This window comes from Schistocerca gregaria, chromosome 1, assembly GCF_023897955.1.
Source record: "Schistocerca gregaria isolate iqSchGreg1 chromosome 1, iqSchGreg1.2, whole genome shotgun sequence".
In the NCBI taxonomy this organism is placed as follows: Eukaryota; Metazoa; Arthropoda; class Insecta; order Orthoptera; family Acrididae; genus Schistocerca; species Schistocerca gregaria.
In genome coordinates this window covers 867,221,486-867,244,691 of record NC_064920.1, presented here as the reverse complement: position 1 = coordinate 867,244,691, position 23,206 = coordinate 867,221,486, and the positions used below count along the sequence as shown (strand labels likewise).

The 23,206-nt window shown below is 36.3% G+C and overlaps 1 protein-coding gene across 1 annotated transcript in view; it reads right to left on the bottom strand.

Annotated features, from left to right (window-relative positions):
• Positions 1-3,409: 3,409 nt before the first annotated feature.
• LOC126273067 (uncharacterized) overlaps positions 3,410-23,206 on the bottom strand; it is a 404,495-nt gene continuing 384,698 nt past the window's right edge. Inside the window, exons 13-14 of the mRNA XM_049976476.1 lie at positions 21,473-21,622; positions 3,410-4,884 (exon numbers count right to left, since the gene is read on the bottom strand). Of these exons, the coding sequence (XP_049832433.1) occupies positions 4,825-4,884; positions 21,473-21,622 (210 nt within the window). The 3' untranslated portion in view covers positions 3,410-4,824. The remainder of the gene's footprint in view (positions 4,885-21,472; positions 21,623-23,206) is intronic.

Here is a 23,206-nt window from a genome sequence, read left to right as displayed (position 1 = left end):
GCCCTGACATATAAAACACATTTGTATATAAGGAAGGTATTGTTAGAACTTTAACCTTGTTGAATAAGTGTTTGTATTATGTCTGTGGATAACTGTGTGTTATAACTTGGATAGCCCTCTTCTGTAACAGAAAGATTTGTTCTAGATGGCAAGTGGTGGAACCCCAAAATATTTTCCATATGTTGCAAGCGACTCAAAATAGTCAAAATATGCTATCCTGGCACCATCTGCAGTACAGACATATGCAATAATTCTAAGAGAATGAATTAAGTTTCTGCACAAGTTTCATTACATGGTCATTAAAATTAAGATTTTCATCTACATGAATCCCCAGCAATTTTGTTGATGTCACTTGGTCTATAGTGTTGTCAACCAAAAATAGATCAAGATTTACATTTTGGCATATATTTCCAAACTGCATATCATTAGTTTTATTTAATTTTATGGCAACCAGTTTGCATTGAACCAAGTGTGGACATTCTTTACTACTTGATCAATGGTTTTTTTGCAGCATTTGCTTTGGTGCACCTATTATCAGACTAGTGTCATCTGCGAATAGTATGGCTCCTACTGAGGTGTGAAACTCATTTATGTAGACAAGGAATAATAATGGACCTAGAATATTGCCTTGCAGCACTCCTACTTCCACTTTTTTTGTATCTGATATTAAATTAATTTTGTGGTTGGAGTAATCTGACATCAGTCCTACAATCTGTGTTCTGTTTTGTAGGTATGGTTCAGACCACTTTTTCCTGTCCCATGAATGTCTAATGCTTTCAGATTTTCTAAAATAATGCGAAATTGAGAGCGTCAAATGCTTTGGGGAGATGTGAATTTATTCCTACTACACTGTGGCTTTTTTCTAGATTTTTTATTATTTGTTCAGTGTAGGACAGTAGTGCTGTTTCTGTATTTTTACCTGCCTGGAAGCCATGGTGATTTCTATTTAGTAACTTATGCCCATTTAGATATTTGTTGATTCTGTGCTTTATTAATTTTTCTATTATTCTGGAAAATGCTGGAAAGAGGAATATTTGCTGTAGTTTTCTACTTTATGCTTGTCACCATTTTTTAACAATGGCTTCACTTTTGAGATTTTCATCCTTTCTAGAAACACTCCTTCACTAAATGATAAGTTGTCTATGTATGCCAAGGGCCTTGTGATTTGTGCAGCTGTCATTTTTATGATATAAACAGGCACCTCATCTACTTCTGCTGACATTTTAGGTTTCAAGCTTTTAATGACTTTGAACACTTCATGTTTATCTGTTGGATCTGTCCTCATGCTACAAGCAGTTTTTGAAAACTCAGGTTTTTCTTGGTTTGTAAATTTTGAACTTAATGACGTTGTTGCATTTATGAAATAATAGTTGATGTAATTTGGCAAATCTTGTTTTTTTAATACTGACATTTTCTGAGCTTTTGAGAATGATATCCTGGTCTTTGTATCTATTTCCTCTTTTAGTCTTCACAATACCCCATACATTACTGTCAAAGGCATTTGACTATTAAAAAAGCTTCCACATTATGGCATTAAAGACAAGTATTTGACTTGGTTAGAATCATACTTACAGAACAGGAAGCAAAGGGTTGTCTTAAGGCGGACAAGAACAGCATTAAAATCAGACTGGCAAAATATAAAGTATGGAGTCCCACAGGGCACAATTTTTGGGCCATTAATTTTCCTGATCTTCATTAATGACCTACCAATCACAATTAACAACAGAGCAAAAATAGTAATGTTTGACTACGATACAAGTATCCTTGTAAAAGGACCCAAGTCAACAATGCAGGATACAGCCACGACAGTCTCTACTCAAGTACACAAATGGTTCACTGCAAATAGCCTAACCATAAATGTTTCAAAAGCCAATATGATACAGTTTCCGACAAAAAATAAAAAATTTAAAGCTCCTGAAATACATGTTAACAATCAGAAAATTAATGAAACCACACATTCAAAATTCCTATGTATCCAGACAGACAGTCATCTAAGATGGAAAGAACAAATTGATCAGATGGTCAAGAAACTTAGCTCATTGTGCTTTGCACTATGAGCTCTCCATCAGTTAGTAGACAGAGAAATAATGTTGTTGTCATACTTTGCATATTTCTATTCTGTTCTCTCCTATGGCATAATCTTTTGGGGCAATGCTACAGGTGTTGAAAAAGTCTTCAGAATACAAAAACGAGCAGTGAGGCTAATGTGTGGGGTCCCTAATGGGACATCTTGCAGAGGTCTCTTCAAATCTCTCAGGATACTTACCATCACAGGTCAGTATATATACTCACTGATGTTATTTGCAGCCAACAACAGGAAACTGTTTCAGAAAAATTGTGACATCCACAACCATGACACAAGACAGGTGAAAAATTTCCATCAAGTCTCTGCATCTCTCACTAAAGTACATAGTGGAGTTACTAAGTCAGGTATAAAGATCTTCAATAAGCTCCCCATCAGTATAAAAAAGGAAATAAATAATGTACAGGTTTTCAAAAAGAAACTAAAATTATTTATCATCGAACAAAGTTTCTATAAAATGAATGAATACTTAAGGTTATGATGTACAAGAGTGGGGGAAACTGCCTAAGAAAAGTACTCGCTTAAAGACAAAGTGTGATGCTGATACTTGTAGTTTAACTGAAATTGTGGTGCTAAAATGTAAATTTATCTGTTTCATTATGAGAATATGTGAACTCCCATGTATCCCAGTCTCTTGAGTATTCACTTAAACCTCTTCTTAAGGAATGCAGTTAAAACTTGTATTCATTTAAACCATGAACATGAAGAAAATTTACTTCCTTATATATGTCAGTAGCATAAAAATATGCACTGTCCCTTATTCTACTATTTTAAACAATCACTTAAACTGTTTTTGGCATAATGCAGGCTTTAATACTGCATGCAAGTAATTGTTCTTGTAAAATAAACCAATGTCTGTGCAAGGGTGCAATGTGATTTATAAATATTAATGTACTGCTGTAATTGCATCAATTGACTTGTCATATACTAGTTGTGTATGGGCTGTATCATATGTAATCAACAGGACCAAATAAATAAATAAATAAATCCATTGGAACATAAGTGAAATCCTTTTGTTGTGTGCACTCACTGTCACAAAATTTTTGCTAAAGTTTTGTTGTTGTTCATTTGCAAAAGCAATGGTTTCAGTGGTTTTGTGTGTCAATAAAATAATATAGCTCCTAAAAAACACTTAATATTAAAGGGCACATTTTTGTCTTCCTTTATAAACAGGCATTATAACATTATCCTATCCTCCAGCAAAACCATTTGTATGACCATTTTTCTGCCTCTACTTTTCAGTATCTTTTTTTCCTTCTCTGGTTGGCTGTGGCAATAGTGATTGAAGAGGAAATAAGGTACAGGTGCCAGTGTTCAAATAACCAGTTAAATATACTGATTTACACTTTATTACATACATGCTGGGATAGATCTCTCAAAGTGGCTCAGGTAAAATTCCAGGCACTTGATAATCTGAGATAATGCCAAATTTGTAAGGGCCTCAATGTAAACAGGATGGAAAATTCTGATTTTCCTTATTTCTTTTTTGTGTGCCATATAAGCTAAAATTTATCGTTTTTTGCCATACTGATGATGATGCTAGTGCTATAACTGTTTAATGTACAGAGTGACAGGTACAGCAAAGTCATCTAATTTAAATAATATCCTTATGATAACATAACCTCATATTATGTTTATCATTAAACCAGCTAAAAAAATATTTACTGGTTAGAATTTATGCTTAAATGATGGTACTGTCAACTTGCCACTGAGTATAATTCACATTGATCTGTGTCATGAGATTACATTTTACCTTTGATAATTAGTTTTTACTGATATTACTTTATTTAGACACCTCACTAGCTTGGAGAGAAACATTTTTCTTATAAAATACCATATAAATCACGTAAAATAAGAGTATCATCACCTACAAATCTGAGTATTACACAAACTTGTACATACACTGCTTAGATACCAAGCAAAACTCTTAATATATTGGTTGTATATGTAATGTAGTAAATTAGAATTTTATAACTGTTTCTTTGAGTTTTTCCAGATATATAGGATGTAAAAAAAATCTCTGTACAAGTTTTAGGTTCTTTAGAGGCCGCACACTTTCTTTATATAACACATATGTCACAGGTGTGCCATTTTTCTGCTAGGTGTCAGTAAAGGTTTTGAATGTGATGAATATTATTTTTTAGAAATGTTGGTGTGCTCCTTATGATTTCTTTATGTGGGGAGAGGTGAAGTGTATAGTGTACAGCACTTCAATAGACACTCCAGATGAGATGATCATCCACTTCACTGAAGCTGCAGTCATTATTCATGAAATGCCTGTTTTTTATTATTTTAGACAATCATTAGCATGGAGATACCAGATATGCATTAATGTAAGTGGATGCTGTTTTCAGCAATATCCTTAACACAATATTCATCATACGCAATTTGGGTACCATGTCTGAAAATCACAAGAATTGGTACCATTGTGCATGATCACTAAGTAAATGGTGCACCTGTGATATTGTTGCCACATACAAAGGTGTCTGCTTTTGTCTCCTCTAAGCACTCTAAAATTTTGTATATGTAGTTTGTTTACACAATGTACACAATGTTTACACAAAGTACAAAAGATTCTCTTATGACAGATCCGAAAACTTTAAGGAATTTCCAAAGGTTGAGTCTCTTGAACAACACTGCAGATGACATACTACATCCATAATCAGCACCGAGTATAAAACTTTAATTTGAATCGTTTCTTTTGGGTGCTTATAGAAAAAGCAATAAAAAACTGATATCCTTCATCGGCACCATTTCTGACACCTGTTTGTTCGTTTTGATGTTTCAAAGAACATATATTCCTGGAAAAGTAACAAATTGAATCAAATTTTAATTCATTGTAAACTACAGCTCTCTGTAATAATGTGAACTTTCCTAGGACTAATTATGCAAACCATAAACCTTATCATGTGCTACACAAAATAACTTATTCAGCTGCATTGTTTTTGTCACTAGCTTTAAGACTAGGATTACACTTACATAAATTGATATATAAAAGCAGATGAATGTGTAACCCCTTACATAAGGATATCACACAAAATACTGGCTTCTTAACATGGTTATTAGTAACATAGTCAAAAGTGTAGTTTATTTCACAAACAATATTCTCAGCCCCTGACAAAGAATTTCTTAAGCTATATATAAGTTTACAACACCCATAGTATAATGTGTCATAAATTACTTTCTACACAAAGTGTTTATATGGCATTACCAATGAAGTGTGAGAAATTAATGTACAACAGTTTAGTATTTTACAAACTCTAGTTTAGTTTATGCAATTACTACAATTAATTTCTTATCATCAAGAACATTAAGTTTCACTGGTTATAAAAATAATATTAAAATTGATGCAGTAGCAAAACAATAACCATGAATATCATGTTCATGAAAGTAAAGAAATTTGGCCTGCCTCTGATTCTTCTCTTGTGCCTACCTCTACGTCTGAGAAAAGCATTTTCAAGCTATGTCCTGAATTATTTCCTGGATATATCCCAATCTCTGTCTTGCCTTACAGTTAATTTACTTTACAGGTCTCTCTAGTAGTTCCCTGCTGTCTTAGCACAAGTCCTAAAGTTCTGTTTCTACTTCTCATCCATGATCTCCATACGTTTTTTTCTCCACTGGTTCTGCAGAGAAACTCTTCATTTTTATCCTATAAGGCCACTTAGTTTTCAACATTCTTTTAAAGGACCACATTCAAATGCTTTGAGTTTCTTCTGTTCCATTTTCCCCATGGTCCATGACTCAGTACTATACAATGCTGAACTCTAAAAATACATTCTTAAAAATTTGTGTCTCAAGTTTGGGCTGGTGTTTGATACCAGTAGAATTTTTGTAGCCAGAGATATCCTCTTTACTTATGCTAGTCTACTTATTATGTGCTCCTTACTTCATTCATCATGTGTTATTTGCTTCCAAAGTAGCAGAATTCCTTCACTACTTCTCCTTTTTTGTCCTTGATTTTCATGGTAAATTTCTCACTAATTTCCTTTATGCTACTTCTTATTACTTAAGCCTTCTAAAATTTATTCTCAATGCATCTTTTCTGCCCAAGAGCCTGTTAATCCCATTCAGCATGTCAAGTAACTTTTCCTTTCCTTCGTTGACAATATCAGCGTCATCAGCAAATCTTGTATGTGATATCCTATCATTCTGAATTATAATCCCACTCCTGAACATTACCTTTTATTTCTATTCTATGACTCAGAAAGTGAACTGTAGGGGAAAAGACTGCATCCTGTCATATCATTTTCAGTGAAAATACTTTTTTCTTAGTTCTCCCATTCTTATTGTTCCTCCTTTGTTTTTACACATATTGCACATTAAGCCATATTTCCCTATGCCTTACATTACTATTTCTTAGATTTCCAAACATCTTTCACTATTTTACATTGTTGAATGCTTTTTCCAGGTCAACAAATCCTAGAAATGTGACTTTTTTTCTTTTTTTATTGGCTTCTCTGATGCCTTTACCTTTCCTAAAACTGAACCATGCCTTATCTAACATGTCCTTAGTTTTCTTTTCCATTGTTTTGTATATCATTCTTGTTACCAACTTGGAGGCATGAGCTGTTAAGCTGATCAAGTCATAGTTCTTACACACGTATGTCCTTGCTGTTTTTGGGAATGTGTGTGTAGTTTCTCATGTTAGACACAGTACTAACACTATGTAGAACTATTTTATTGAAGAAATTAGTAATCACAATACAGCATTCAAACCAGCTGATGACAAATAGTCTCTTGCACTGGAGCCAAGTCAACTGCCAGTGATGTTCCTTTGTGAAGCAGAGCCTCCCCCCCCCCTACCCCCACCTATTGTGCAGAGCATGCTAAGGGAAGCTGCATGAAATGACAGTGCCAAGATAGTGACATGATACACAGGTGGGTAGGCCTCCTGGGAGCATTGTAACCCACAGGATTGAGGTTGTTGTGTGATGAGGTTTTCTAGATTGAATACAGTGGGGCCAGACATAGTGCAAGTGTGTGGGAGCAATGGGAGTAGAAGGGACAGGTGGTGTGCTACCCAGTGGAGAGTATGACGACAAAGGAGCAAGGGCCATCACCAAGAGGACACTGTAGTTGGAGAATTGGGAAGTGAGGGCTTTTGCATTGAAGTCACCTGTCAGAGCTGCAACATTTTTTTTTTGCAAGTGCATTGTAGTAGAACCATCTGTGGTCTGGTGTCCTTCAGTGATGAGGTTGTCTATAATTTTGACAGTGATGTCCTCAGGAATGACGTGTAGGTGGAGTTCGAAAGTCAGCAGTATAGTGTCGATTGTGTGAGTAATGTTGGGCATTGGGAGGGAAGGTGCTTGGCCCATGTTGTCATTGAGTGCAGCATTGTTTAATGTCCTCACAGGTTTCAGTTTGTTAATGAATGTGATCACTGGTTTACCATTCAGTAAGATGAAGATTTGATCATCTCATCAGAGAACTTCGTGTGGTCTTGTGTAGGGAGGCTGTAGTGCAGAACATACCATGTCATCTCTCAGGATGATGAAGTTATGACCTGTGACAGCTTTGAGGACAAACATTTTTAATATTGTGTGTGGAAGAGCTGGCAGTACTCTGAGGTGTGTTATGTGCTTTTAACATGAGCAACTAGGTCTGGCATATTGATGGGCATAACTTTTGGGGACTGAAGTACAAAGTCTACCAGGAGAGACAGTGTCTCCACATATAGGAGTACAACAAGTGATGTTTCAAAATCATGTTTGTGAGTTAAACAGATTCCCAGAGGGCTCCAAGGAAGCACAACTGACCCAAGTCTACTGGGCATATGAGGACCACCTTTAAATGTGCTGTGCCGTCATTCCAGCAGTCCCTTACTTTGTGACTGATATGCAGTGGTTCTTAATTGCGTAGTGCCTTCGTATTGGATACCAACAACCTTGCCGCAGTGCTCGGATCACCAAAGTTAAGCACTGTCAGGCTGAGCTAGCACTTGGACAGGTGACCATTGGATCTGCCGAGTGCTGTGTGCAAGGAGGATCCACTCAGGCCAAGTGACACAAACTGAGGAGCTCCTCGATTGAGAAGAGGCGGCTCTAGTCTCATAAAACTGACATAGAACTGGTAGAGCGGTGTGCTGACCACATGCCTCTCCATATGCACATCCAGTGACACTTGTGGGCTGATGATGACACAGTGGCCAGTCGGTGCCATTGGGCCTTCCAAGGCCTGTTTCGATTGAGAGTTTCTCGGATTGGATAGTTTGGAGAAGAGTGCCAGCTCAAACTGTTTGCCCTTGTTGGTCTTGATCAATGTGGGGTAGTCAAATCTCAATATCCATGCTTCACTAAATGCTTGGTGGTGGTTTCAGACGTAATGTCTTATGTGCTATCACCCCAACTCAACATGTCAGTAGCTGAGAGAATGTAGGAGTAATCATTGGAGGCTGGAAATGGGACAACGATGTCATTGTGAATGTTTTTGAAGCGTCCTTTAAAAATATTGAACTGTCCCAACAATGGTTGTGCATGGTCTGAAACTTCACTTTGGTTAAATGGTGTGCAAGTGTCAGATCAGAGTCTGCAGTCTTTTTTAACATTAGGTAAAACAAATCTGTTCTTGAATAGATGGATGGTGGAAAAAATTAGTGGATGTTACAGATTGTGGAGCTGTTCAAAGATGGCCTGACAGAAGTGTTAAAATATGAGAGGGTATATCCTCCTTTGAGAAGTATCTCATAGTATGTGGAGGGTTGCATCTGGAATATGTTGAAGTTCAGTTCTAAGTTTTATGTCCAGATCATGGGTGAGGACTTTAAACTGATTTTCATTTTGTTCTGTCTCAACAAACTGCTCATAATTGATAACAGAAGACAAGACACAGATGTGTGAAAAATGTTTCTCTATGACTCTTCTGTGCCTTGGAGCTAGTGGATATCCATTATAAACTAGGCTATATAGTATAAGTGTGAATATCATTAGGATTAAGGGTCCTTGGGTGGATTGCACATGTAGTCAACAAGAGGACTTTGATTGGTGAAAATAATCAGAGGCATCCTTCAATGTCCTGCCTGAAATATTGCACTGCCTTGTAGGGTGCCATGAGCTCCCTGTCATAAGCTGACTATTTGCTTTGGTATGGTGTGAGTTTATGAGACAGGAACCAGAGCAGCTTCAAGGTGTCTCATATGATAAGTCATAAAAAGATCACTTCTTTGAGACAAGGTTGACACTTGTCTTAATTTATTATGAGACTGTTGTGAGTGAATATGTCAAAAACTTGTATGAGGTGGTTGTTGTGTGATTCGTCATCTGGTGAGAAAATTAAGATGTCATATAGGTAGGCAAAATAAAATAGGAACTTGAAGAGCAGTCCATCAATGAAGCAGTGCCATGACTGAGCTGCATTTTCAAGTCTGTAAAGCATGAACTGATTTCCCTAAATTGGTTCGACGTATGGTGGGATGCTTTCTTTTGGAAGACTGGATTACATTAGATTAGATTAATTATTCATTCCATACATCCACAAAAGAGAGGATCATCCTGGGTTTGGAACATGTCAGATAAACACATTAAAAAAATGTAATTAGAATTACTTTTAATGATCCCCAGTCAATAAACAGTAAAATTATGTACATGAATTAAAATTAAATTTCTAATATTTATGGGTTTAATACTTACATCTGCTTTCATTAAATCCATAATTCACACAATAGCTAGTTACTTGGCTATTACAACCAAGTGTTGTCAAAAATTAAAGTAAATTATTCATTTCAATGATCCTCAGTTAAGAACAGTAAAATTATATACAAGATTTAAAATTAAACTTCCACTATTTACAGGTTTAAGATTTACATCTGCTTTCCATACATCCAACATTCACACAGTAGGTAGTTACTCAGCTGTTACAATCAAGTTTAGTCAAAAATTAAAGTATAATAAATTTTCATTAAAATGGTCTACTGCACTTGTTGAGAAATTCATGGATGGAATAGAAAGAGTTGGCCACTAGAAATTCTTTTAAATTATGTTTAAATTGTGCCTTGTCTGAAAGTAAACTCTTAATTGTTGCTGGTAACTTATTGAAAATATGCATTGCTGAATACTGGACTCCTTTCTTGGCAAGAGTAAGTGATTTTAAATCTTTTTGTATATTGTTCTTATTCCTAGTATTGATAGTGTGTACTAAGCAGTTAGTTGGATAAAGAGGGCAGGGCCAACTTCTTTCCCCATCCTTCCCTAATACAATTGGACTGATGACCTCACTGTTTTGTCCCCTATCCTCAAATCAACCAACCAACACTGTAAGAAATGTTGTGGGTGTCTCCATGGATGATGATAGAAGTACCAAATCGGTATGTTGCGTGTGAGGTGCTGCCGTGCTGAAAGGAGTTTATGTTCAATGTCTTTAATCTTGTTCCTGATGGTGTTGTTGTGGCATAATTGAAGATTTGCTTCAGTATAAAGTTGGTGGAAGTTTTGCAACTGCTCAGATGTAATGAAGTACTCCTAAACTGTCTCATGGTTGTCTGGAATGTCCTTGGGCAAAGAAGGTCAGGGTGTGGAGAGCATGGTGCCATTATGTTGAGCTGTCACAGGGGTACAGCTGTGGTTGCCTAAGATGGAGCAGTATCTAGTCACATGGGTGAGCCTGTTGCTGGAGGGGTCTGGAATTAATCTGAAATATTTTAGAAAGTCAGTGCTGATAACAGGTTCTACCATGTCCATTATGAGCAATGTCCAGGTGAAATGTTCAGTGAGGCCAACCTGTGAGACAAATATGGATTATAAAACCACTCCTCATGTGGAGATGAACAGGTGTGTAGGCAGGTGATGAACATAGTGTAGATGCAGGCATAATGGTAACCTTGGAACCTGTGTCAATGAGGAAGTGTCAGTGGCTGGTTAGTCATAGACAAAATTATTGTGTGCAACTTCACCAGTGAACTAAACAGGATAATTGAAATCCATCATTGTTCTCCATGAGAGAAATTGCATGGTGCTCTGCTGTTTTGGGTGGTGGCAGCATGATACCAGTAGAAGCAGTTCTGATAGAGTGTGGTATGATCAGCCGCATGTTGCGGCTGTGCAGATGTGACATAGTTGGTGGTGTTCTGCACAGGTATTGCTGCGGCAAGGTCAGTGGTACGTTGCATTGCATAAATGTGGTGGGATGGTTGGTGTTCTGTGCAGTTTCAGGTAGAATGCACATAGCAGGCAGGCAAGGGTTTGTTGATGTCTTGTGAAAGTCTTCACTTTGGTGAGGTGTGGTGGTATCAGAATCATCAGTAGTCAGGCAGAGTTGATGTGGCTTTTCTTGGTGGGCTGTTGCATGAGCTGTCATGGAAACTGTGTGTTATGACTGCTGCCATTGTTGCTGACATCATTAATACATTGTTTGTGTCATATGATCAAATGTATTCAATCAGCAATTTTAAGGTATGTGTCCAAGGTTTCACGTTCATGGGTCACAACTGATAGTTCTACTTGCATGGGGAACTTCACTACCCACATAGTACATAGTATGTGGTCAGGCAAGAAATGAATGTCAATCTGTGTGCATAGCCGATGCCATAGTTGTGACGTGGTCTAGTCTCTTATGTCTTTGTTGGTAAATAATGTGATGAATTTGCTCCTGTGGGTAGTGTGTGAGGAGGTGGAGAAAAGCAGCTTTCACTGTCTCGTATTTATTATCTGCTGGTGACATGAAGATATAATTTTTGGGGATGTTATGTCCCCCTCAATGTGTTTAATAATGTGATGAACTCAGCATAATTACTGATGTTGCCATCTGATATGAAAATAACGTCGATGATAGTGAACCACAAGTCGGTTGTTCTGGCTATGAAGGTGGTAGTTTGAGGTATGTCCTGATGCCAAAGGACGGGATGGGGAAAGATCAAAACGGTTCAAATGGGTCTAAGGACTATGGGACTTAACATCAGAGGTCACCAGTCCCCTAGATGTAGAACTACTTAAATCTAAATAACACAAGGACATCACACACATCCATACAGAGGCAGGATTTGAACCTGTGACTGTAGCAACCACAGAAAATGCTCATATCGGAAGAAATGCCAAGGAAGTATTGTCCATAAGTGGCATGGCATGACGCACGATAAACAGTATGGAAGTTGCTGTAACTGGCTGTATGAGCTCTGAAGTGATCATATTCACATATTGCACAGTTGTCTCATTGAAAATGATGAAACATGTATCCAATTGGTTGGTTTGCCATGGTTCAAATGAAGCCCAGTTTGTGAAATAAACAGGTTCTAAGGAAAATCACAGTGAAAATATTTTGTCAACTTCCATTGTTTGGTGTTGTTGCACACCCCACTATCTAAGAGAATGTCACCATCACTTTCTGTCGCATGAGTTGCATGCGAGATGTAGTCCACAGTGGTTGGCATTGTGACTGGAGAAAAAATGTCTGCCACCGGAAACTGTGCAGCACAGTGTAGGCACACTGTCAGCATTGTCATTGAAGTAAAGGCAGATGTGTTGAATTTACTTGATGGTGATGATCAGGAGTCACCAATGTTGCCACACAGGTTATAGGGGATGGTTACACTAGGTAAACACAGGCTTCTATATCTATGCAGGCTACATAGCACTAGTTTCATTTACGCCATGAACATTCACAATACAGCATCCAAACATAATGAAGTCCTCAGAATGACTGATTCAAAAAGCCTCAAGCACCAGAGTCAAGTTGACCACCAGCAAAATTTCTTTGTGAAGCAATGTTCCACAGCTGGATGATATTTTTCCAAAAGTCTGAGAGTATATCTCTAGTCTCACGGTCTCTACACAGCTACTTGAGAAGTTGCATTTACCCCAATGATATTTCAATTATTGAAGGAATGTTGCCTATCACTACATCCTTATTTGCTTGCAGTTCTTCCAAAGCACTGTTAAATTCCTACTCTAATAATGGAGCCCCTATGTCTTCTATAACTACTCCCATTTCTTCCTCTATCAAGGCATCAGACAAGTCCTCCACCTTATAGAGACCTTCCATGTACTCTTTCCAGCTCCTCTACATTTAACAGTGGAACTTCCACTGCACTTTTAATTTTCACCCCTTTGTTTTCAATTTCAATGAAGGTTGCTTTGACGTTTCTATATGCTGAATATGTAAATCCAGTGAGCAAATCCTTTTTGATTTCTTCACATTTTTTCTGCATGCAATTCACCTTGACTTCCCTGCACTTTCTTCTTTATCTCCCTTCTTTCCTGTTTTTTTTTTTTTCAATCATTTGAAATAGTATTTCATGTGCTACCTTTGGTTCCTTTGCAGATACATTCCTTGTACCTATGTTTTTCTCTCAAACCTCTGTAATTGCTCTTTTTTGGTATGTCCATTCTTTGTCAACAGAACTGGCTTCTGTGGTACTCATTATCATAGTATCTGCAGCCTGTACAATATCGAACTCATCCCACCATTCCTTATAGGTAAGAATTACACTTTTTCCCATATTGATTCTTGTGGACAGATCTCTTAAGCGTCACTCTGCTCTTCATCATCACTAAAATATAATCCAAGTCAACATCTCCTTCTGGGTATACCTTACGAAGACTGTCTGATAATGACATAGTTCAGCTAGAATCTATCATTTGTCTGAGCCTTTGCCAAATGAATGCCCTCCTCTTGTGAGTTTTTATCAGTATATTCACTATTACTACCTGAAATTTGTTTCACAGTTCTATTACTCTTTCTCCTCTCTTACTCCTACTTCCAATCCCACATCCTCCCATAACTTTTTGTTTCTATTACTTCACCTACTAGCATCTTCCAATCACCCATGATTATTGTATTACAATCACCTTTTACATGCTGACTTCCCTGATCAATATCCTCATGTTCCTTCTCAGCTTATTCAACTCATGCTTGCAACATCAGGATGTAAATTGAACGGTTGTTGTTGTCATCAATTTGCTGTCAGTTCTAATGAGGACAGTCCCTTCACAGTACTGTTCATGGTAACTCACCCTCTGTTCTATTTATAATGAATTCTACTCCCATTATATCATTTTCAGCTGCTGTTTGTATTACCCCACAGACACAAACCATTATCCTTCCTTCCACTCCACTTCACTGACCTCCATTGGAGTGAGGCTTTACATTTCCTTCTTCAGGTTTTCTACTTTTCATAATACATTCAAATATCTGCCAGTCCATTCTCCAAGTCATAGAAATTACCTTTTCATTGCTTATTCAGTCTTTTTCTTATGGTAACCCACCTCTGGGCAGTCTACTTCTAGAGATCTAAATCAGAGACTAATCTGGAATCTGGTCTCAAAGGAGATATTACCAAAACACATTCCCAGTTATAGGTCGCATATCCTGTCAATACACATTGTGGGTCTTTAATGGAGTGGTTTCCCTGCCATATGCACCTTCATACTGTTGATCATTGCTGATTCTTCCACTTTTTAGGAGCAGTATTTCTCCCAAAGGAAAGAGGGTGCCCTGAAACTCCATCTACTCCTCCGCTCTCTTTGATGAGGCTGTTGGCAGCATGAGGGTGAGTCCTTATGTTGGAAATGTTTGACTGATAATGCTGATGATATTTTATTCAAAATTTAAGTACTGGCTGGGTTCAACCTCAGGACTGAGGACATTTTGTTTGCTAGTCAAAGATGCTGCCCCTAGACCACAGCATATCAGCACATGGGGGAAACTAGGTCATGTTAGAACATAATGCCCAGTACAATTATCACAAAATCATTATAGTAATTTGCTAGAAATAAGTGGATGGGAAGACAGTTTTCCTTAGGTATTACTAGTACGGTAGGTAAGCAGATATCAAAGTGGAGCTGTATTTGGATTCAGGAGCAGCAGAATCTTTAGTTAATGAATTTATATCTTTAATTGACATTAGCCATTTTAAAGAACCAATAGGAATTAAAATTGCTGTAACAGGTAGGTGAGGAACAAAGGTTAGTGAAGTTGATATGGAAAGCAATGTTTGAGGAAATAAATTTTGAATAATATTAAAAGATAGTAGTGCAGTAACAGGAATACAAAATAACCACTTGTTGGTATACAAATTAAAAAAAAAATGACTAGTTATCATATTGTTTCTGAAAAGTCAGTCAGCTCATCTCTAAACATGATAAAATTATAAGTATGATGACCAGGAAAGATTCCTGATTGTATATCCTCATAATCAAACACACATGTACTATGTTGACACTTGTGTTTCATACAAAAATTGGATCTGTGGCATGAGTATGATGATGTTTGGTTTCTGGAGTACTCAACTGCATGTTCATCAGACCCATACAAAGTCTCAATTTTTTTTCACAGTCCATTTTTTTACACAGTCCAATCTAATCACTGTTGTTGATGATGAAATGGTGAGGACAACACAAACACCCAGTCCCCGGGCAGAGAAAACCCCCATCATTCAGTTAATTTTTCTTCATACCATGATTCCATTAATACCATTAACTTGGCGATAGATAAATTTAATTAAAAGTTATACATGCTCCAAAGTAATATTAAAGTTCAATAAGTGAAAAAAAAACATGTAAAATAACTGACAGAATCCAATGCAGTGACCTACTCCATTCAAAAGGAAAACATTCTCACTTTCCAGTAATATATTTTAAATCATTAGAAGCTAATTACCTTCTGAAAAAACTTAAACTATTGTTGGGGTTTGAACTTCAGCTACCTACTTCCTTTACTTTAATTTTTCTGTACAGTATGATGTATGGTACTAATTATATAACTCACTAACTAATAATCCCATGAGTTTCAGTATGGTGCCTATACATGTGAACAAGGGGATTCAGACTGTGGAAGCATAATAGCATCCATATATTTTTCTAAATTTCTAATAAGTAACATTTTTATAAGCTACATTTTAGTAAAAGTTTGTAGTTAATTCAAAACAGTCGAATTCAACCTAACCAATTTTCAAAGTATTATGTAGTTTACATAACGGCACTTTGTTCTAATGCCATTTGAGCCACACAGTTTGCCCTCTGGCCAGAAAACAGATGCAAAATCTGTATAGGTAGGAATGGGAAAGTTCATTGCAGTCAGTTTGGTAGAGTTAATAACTCGTGAAATGTAACATGCCCAAGTCACACTTCATGTCCCTTTGTTTGCTTCTTAAAACTTGGTGACATTACTTTCTAATTATTTACTGTTGTGAGTATGTGTCTCATGTGTCTCATGGTGTTAGCTCTTAATAATGACCTTCTGGCATAGTGATAATCAATTTCCATCATATACAGTGTTAACTAATGAGAACATATGGTGACTAATCAAACTTGTATAATTTTGGTGCCTCTTTTCAATCTGAAAGACATTGTGTTATTCTAGTGGAACTGACCTGCCATTTTACATAGTGACTACAATGTTAATTGCCCTTTTGCTGCACTAAACAATTACTGACTATCTTGTTGAGATTAATCCTGCTGCACTAGGACTGTGTAATAAGAAGTATCAATAAGTGCAGTAAGTAGCTATTCATTTACCTACATTTAACAGAACTCGTGAGAATAGAACAGGCCAGAAACAGCAAATTTTAACCATATTAAGAATGGCACGGAAAGTAACTGAAATTCTCAGCATACTGTGCAGGCTATGTTATTGAAGCTATCTGTCTGTAACCAACTGTTTTCAACCAGTTTGAATGATAAAGAGGAGCATGCAAGCTACTGAAGGTGGTAATGTGAATTAGTTATAATGTGAGTGTAAGAACTCCATGATCCTGAAAAATACTTTTACAAAATGTATGGGTATCTACTTTGAATAATATCCTTACTACTCACTTCTTCTAAATAAATACACTATTTTATTTATGTGGTTGCACAGTCCTAGACAATAATTCCACAAGGTAACAAGGAGTGAAAATATGCAGAATAAACCAGAAAGGTTGTCTCTGATCAACACAATAGGCAATGCTTCTAAGAGCATAACATAATGAAATGAGCTGGTCAGTTAGTTTTATCTAAGTGTTGACTCCATTTTAATTTGTTATTCAGCTGGGCAGCAAGGATTTTACACACTGTGCTTCATGCAGTATGTGACTATTAACATCTACTTCTGATGATAAAACATCATTATTGTTTGTTTGAAATTGTATGAGCCTTATGATATTATGACTCAAACTGTTAATTATGACTCATTTAACATCATGTTCATTTATCATCTGATCTGTGTATGTCAGGACTGTGTTTGGTTTCTTGATTGGTATGCTTGTATTATCAGCAAATATTATACATTGGACTGAGGGTAAAAAAAAGCTGAAATGCTTAATTCCATTTTTCAAATGCTCCTTCACAAAAGAAAATGCAAGAGAATTTCCTCAATTTAACCCTCATATCACTGAAAAGAGGAATGAAACAAATATTTGTGTCAGTGGTGTTGAGAAACACCTGAAATTGTTAAAACTGAATAAAGCTCCAGGGCCTAATGGTATCATCATCAGATTCTATACTGAGTTTCCAGTGGACATAGCCTCTCTTCTAACTACAATCTATTGTAGATCCCTCAAAAAATAAACTATGCCCAGTTCTTGGAAAAGAGCACAGGTGACCCACATCTACAAGAAGGGTAGTAGAAATGATGTGCAAAATTACCGTCCAAATCCTTGACACTGATTTGTTGCAGAATGTTAGAACATATTCTGAGCTCAAACATTATGAGTTACCTTGAACAGAATGTCCTCCTCAATGCCATCCAGCATGGATTCCAAAAAATATTAAGTGTGTGAAACCTGATTTGCAATTTTCTCACGACATACTGAAAGCTTTGGATACAGGCAGTAACATACATGCAGTATTTCTTGATTTCCAAAAAGCATTTAACTGAGTACCACTCTCACACTTATTGTCTAAAGTATGATCATATGGGTTACCAAGTGAAATTTGTGACTGGGTTGAGCACTTTTCAGTAGTGAGGATACAGTATGTTATCTTGGATAGAGATTCATCATCAGATGTAGAAGTAACTTCAGGTGTGCACCAGAGAAGGGAGTTGGGACCCTTTCTGTTCATGTTGTACATAAATAACCTTGCAGGCAGTATTAATATTAACCTCAGACTTTTTGCAGATAATGCAGTTACCTATGATAAAGTACTGTCTGGGAGAAGCTCTTGATAAGATTTTTGCATATACAGAGGCATTCAGACAGTCAATATACCCACACTCCATACATAAATGGAATGGAAAGAAATTTAAACTATAAACCTCACAAAGTGAAGAACATAGTAACCTATAACTATAATTTTAATGAGTAACTTTTGGACTCAGACAACTCACACAAATACCTGAGTGTAACATCTTCTATGTACATGAATAGAATGATCATACAGACTCAGTTGTGGTTAAAGCAGGTGGTAGACTTTCATTTATCAGTAGAGTACTGGAGAATTTCAGTCAGTATGCAAAGGAGATTACTTACAAATCACTCATACAACCAGTCCTAGAATATAGCTCAAGTGTGTGGGATTCATACCAAATAGGACAAACAGCGCATATTTAATGTATACAGAGAAGAGCAGCTTAAATTGTCACAGGTTTGTTTGATCCATGGGAGAGTGTCACAGAGATACTGAAGGAACTGTACTGGAAGACTCTGAAAGATAGATACAAACTCTCCCAAGGATGTCTGTTAACAAAATTTCAATAAATGACCTCAAATGATGACTAGGAATATACTACAATCCAATGTGAATTGCTCACACAGCACACAGGGATCATGAAGATAAGATTAGAAGAATTTTTGCATACACAGAGGCTTTCAGACTGCCATTCTTTTCACACTCCATACAAGAATGGAATGGAAAGAAACCCTAATATGGTACACTGGGACATAACCTCTGCCATGCACTTCATGGTGGTTTACAGACTAAGATGTAGATGTAGATTTTTGAACTGCCCTTTCAAATCATTGGAAGATTATTATTTATGTAAGATACAAACAAGAATGGGCTCTGTACCAGTCCCTGTGGTGTTCCACATGTTATGGTTTCCCGTTATGGAGATATTTTCATGCTTGGGATACAGTCTGTGAATGAAACCCTCTGTTTTCTGTTATGGCCTGTAAGGTTTCCACCAACAAAGGTTTCCATTAAAGCCATAAAATGATTGATTAATGTGTATACAGCAGAGTTGTTTTTTCCAACCAGTACAGTTGGAATCTAAGCACCAAGTATACATAACAGGAAAACTCATGGGACAAGGATGCCTTGATTGTCATCAAAGTATTATGCATAAATTTGAAGCAACAATGCAGCTGTATACCCAAAAGCACTTTACTGCTGCCATAACACTTTAATGTTCTGAGTAAAATTTTGTGATCAACACAATCAAAGGTTTTGGTGAAGCTACACAAGTTTCGCTCTGTTAGGACTTCATTTATGAGATTTTGTATACCTTTCTAAGTATAGAGTCCCTTACAAAAGCCAAACTGAGAGGCATTTCACAAGTTTTGCTCGGCTAAATAAATCAGTATGCTATTGTGGTTATAGAAACCATTGACTATTAATTGTATAGCTAAATTATTTCTGACTGTTGGGTCTAAATTACAGTATATTATTTCATAATGTCTTAATCTGACCACAGTGTGTTACAATTTTTTGATTGTCGTCATCTAACCTTATCATACCATGTTGCATAATAATACATGTCACTTTTGACATCATATCATCTTACATAATCCTCATATCACTGTGCTTACTTGCTCCATATCATACTGTACTTGTCATACTGTGAATGTTTTATGGAGCAGTAAAGTGTAGCTACAATTGTAATTATAAATATTAGTTCCACTGTCATTGAGACAAGCTTAAATTACTAAATTGAACAATCCTCTAGGGCTAATGAAATCTGTGTCATGCTATACAGATTTTGCATGTGAGTTACTTACATTCGTAAACACAATATACCATTACATGCATAATATACAATTGTGTACACTGGCTGGAAGAGAGCACAGACCACAAAATTTAGAACTACAACTGGAGTATTAGATGACAGACAAACCTACACATGTCATGATATTAAGTATAAAATGACATTTGTGAGTGTGTGGATGACTTATTGGTAGTGAGGATAGCATGTTATGATGGACATAAAGTAATTTCAGGCATGCCCCAGAGAAGTGTGTTGCGACATCTCCTCTTTATGTTGCATATTAAAACCTAACAGACAAATTAGTAGTAACCTCCAACTTGAGCACCTGATGCAGTTATCTGTGATGAAGTACTACTTGAAGAAACCGGCACAAATGTCTTTTCACATCTTCATAAGATTTCAAAGTGGTGCAAAGATTGGCTATTCAATTTAAGACATCAGAGCTGTGAAATTGTGAAACTCAAAAACATAATACTCCATGGCTGGAATATCAGTGAATAACAAATGTAATCAGCCAACTCATACAACCATCTGGGTTTAACAATTTGCAGTGATATGACACAGAACAAATGGATAGGTTAAGTTGTAGGTAAATCAGCTGGCATTCTTTGGTTCACTGATAGAATTCAAGGAAAATATAGTCAGCTAACAAAGGAGATTACTTCCATAATGCCCTTGTACCCATTCTAAATGTTGCTCAGGTGTGTGACACCCATGTCAATGAAGGGACACTGAAAATACACAGAGAAGGGTAGTACAAATGGTATCAGATCTGTTTGAGTCATGGGGAAGTAGGCATATTTGGCAAACACTAAAAAACCTGTATGGGCTGACATTTGAAGATAAATTCAGCTAACACAAGAAGTCAACTTACAGAGTATTAAGAGCCAATATTAAGTGAGGAATCTACGGTACTGTCACACTAAATCCCCTTACGTACCAATTACCTAATACAGCAACAAATATAAGGCTAGTGTAAAAGAGAGTATAAAAATGGAATTTCATCCATTAGTCTCCCATGCCCTGTACAAGAATGAGAAGAAACTCTAACAGTTGGTACAGTGAGAAGCATTCTGTGCCAGGTGGTTCACAGGGGATTGCCGAGGGTGTAGATGTATATATTTATTCTGTTCTACACTAATAAACAAAAATAAAGATAGAGTAAGACATGTCCAATGAGATAAATATCAAAGAGAAAAGATGGTGACTACTGAGATAGTTCATTTAAAGGGGCACAATCAGTTTCTTTTCTCACTCTTCCCAAAACAAAGCTTGCCCTCTGTTTGTAATAATCTCAATATCAACAGATATAAACCTTAATCTTCTGTCCTTTTTTTAAGGTTTTATGTATAACATCCTAAATTTCTCACTATCTCTTTCATTTTGTACAAGTTTTCAAAGAGTTCAGTTTTTATGTTTCATGTTTGCTTGAGCTCACCAATGTGTCATATTGTCATATTTCATTTTTATGTGAATTATCATTCTCAGAAGTATAAATTTTATAACTAATCCTCTCATACAATTAATTAGGCTAGTAAATATTATTAAAAGTATTACCAAAAGAAATCCAGCTCCCAAAAAGACAGCTTTCATCTTTGGATGCAAATTATCTGTTGGAAATGTCACTATTATGTTAAAATCACCAGTCAAATTGTTCCATTCATGAACAATTGTTGAAAGCTGGGTCAGGCCATCTCGGCTAAGAACCTGCAAAATCAAAGAATTTAAGTGAATAATGTGCTGTTTGTCTATCATATATTCAACAGATTGTGTATGTGTATGTGTATACATGTGCATGCAAACACACATACACACACACACACACACACACACACACACACACACACACACACACACACACGCACACACACACGTTTTATGTAGGCATGTTAAGTAATTTTCAAACTGAATATTCTATCTAATTGTGGTTAGCACTATTAATCTCCACTGTCATTTTCTTAGAGTATTTGAGACTGCAGAAATAGCTATTATTTATTACAGTAATCTGATGATATTAGTAAAGGTTAAGATCTGTTGTTAAATAGTAGACAACCTAGCATCTTACACAAATATTAGTTAGTAAGTTACATTATTTATGGTTACACCCTCTATTTACTCTGTGAACTTAGAGAGTGATTACTGAATAATTCAATGTTCATTGCAGTCAATATTTTTAGATGGAAATTATTATTAGAAGTTCATAATAAAATAATCAATAAACAAGTAATAAATAACAATTAAAAAAGAAGCTTTTATTAGAAACTCTTGACATTTCTTGAGATATGTAATATTTAAGGGTTGTTTTGTTCACATCTGTTATCAATCATTCCTGCTTGTCATTGTTCCATGACCTTTTGTTCTTGTTAACTGATCTTTTTTATGATCATTTACTTTTGGTTACCTACATTTTTCCATTGATTACCTTTTCTTTTTCATTCTATGGCAATTTAATTTCATATTTGCTGTGTCTCCTCTTTATTACAATGTATTTTTCTGTTTGCGAAATTTTGTTCATGTTTGAGAACTGTTTTTCTCCATTGAATGGTCTTCCTTTGCCTCTTTTTAGTCTTCTTATAAATACAGGAGTTCCAAATGTGGATTTCAGAGGAAAAACTTTAAAGTTATTATCATTTATCAAGTTACATTCATTCCTGCTTCATTGTCCATACATCTTGTCAAGGAGAACAGAATGATGCAAAATATAGAAAAACAAATCACAAGAAAATCATAGAAACAAAATCTGTATTAACAATGAACTGTAAGAAACCTCCTGGCAGATTAAAACTGTGTGCCCGACTGAGACTCGAACTTGGGACCTTTGCCATTTGCGGGCAAGTGCTCTACCAACTGAGCTACTGAAGCATGACTCACATGTGGTACTCACAGCTTTACTTCTGCCAGTATCTCATCTCCCACCTTCCAAACTTTACAGAAGCTCTCCTGCGAACTGTACCTGTAACTTTACTGAGTTCTGCTTTTCTTGTTCCTGCCACATAAATTTAATCCTGTAGACCTGAATTACAAAGAGGGCTGTTACTTTGGAAAAAGATGCTTACTTCTTGATTATCCTAGATAGCTGCTATTTATCTGCTATTAGTAGTTTAATATTTACTGATTACATTCTTCTCCAAGTAACATTTTATCATGATCTATAAATATTGAGTCTCTCTTACAGCACATTATTACTTATCCTGCAGTGTTACTGATAAAGGCTTCTGCCAGCCATGTAGGTAATAGGTCTCTGGGAACATTGTGAGCTGCATGAAGCTGAACTGTCTCTGACATTCAAGG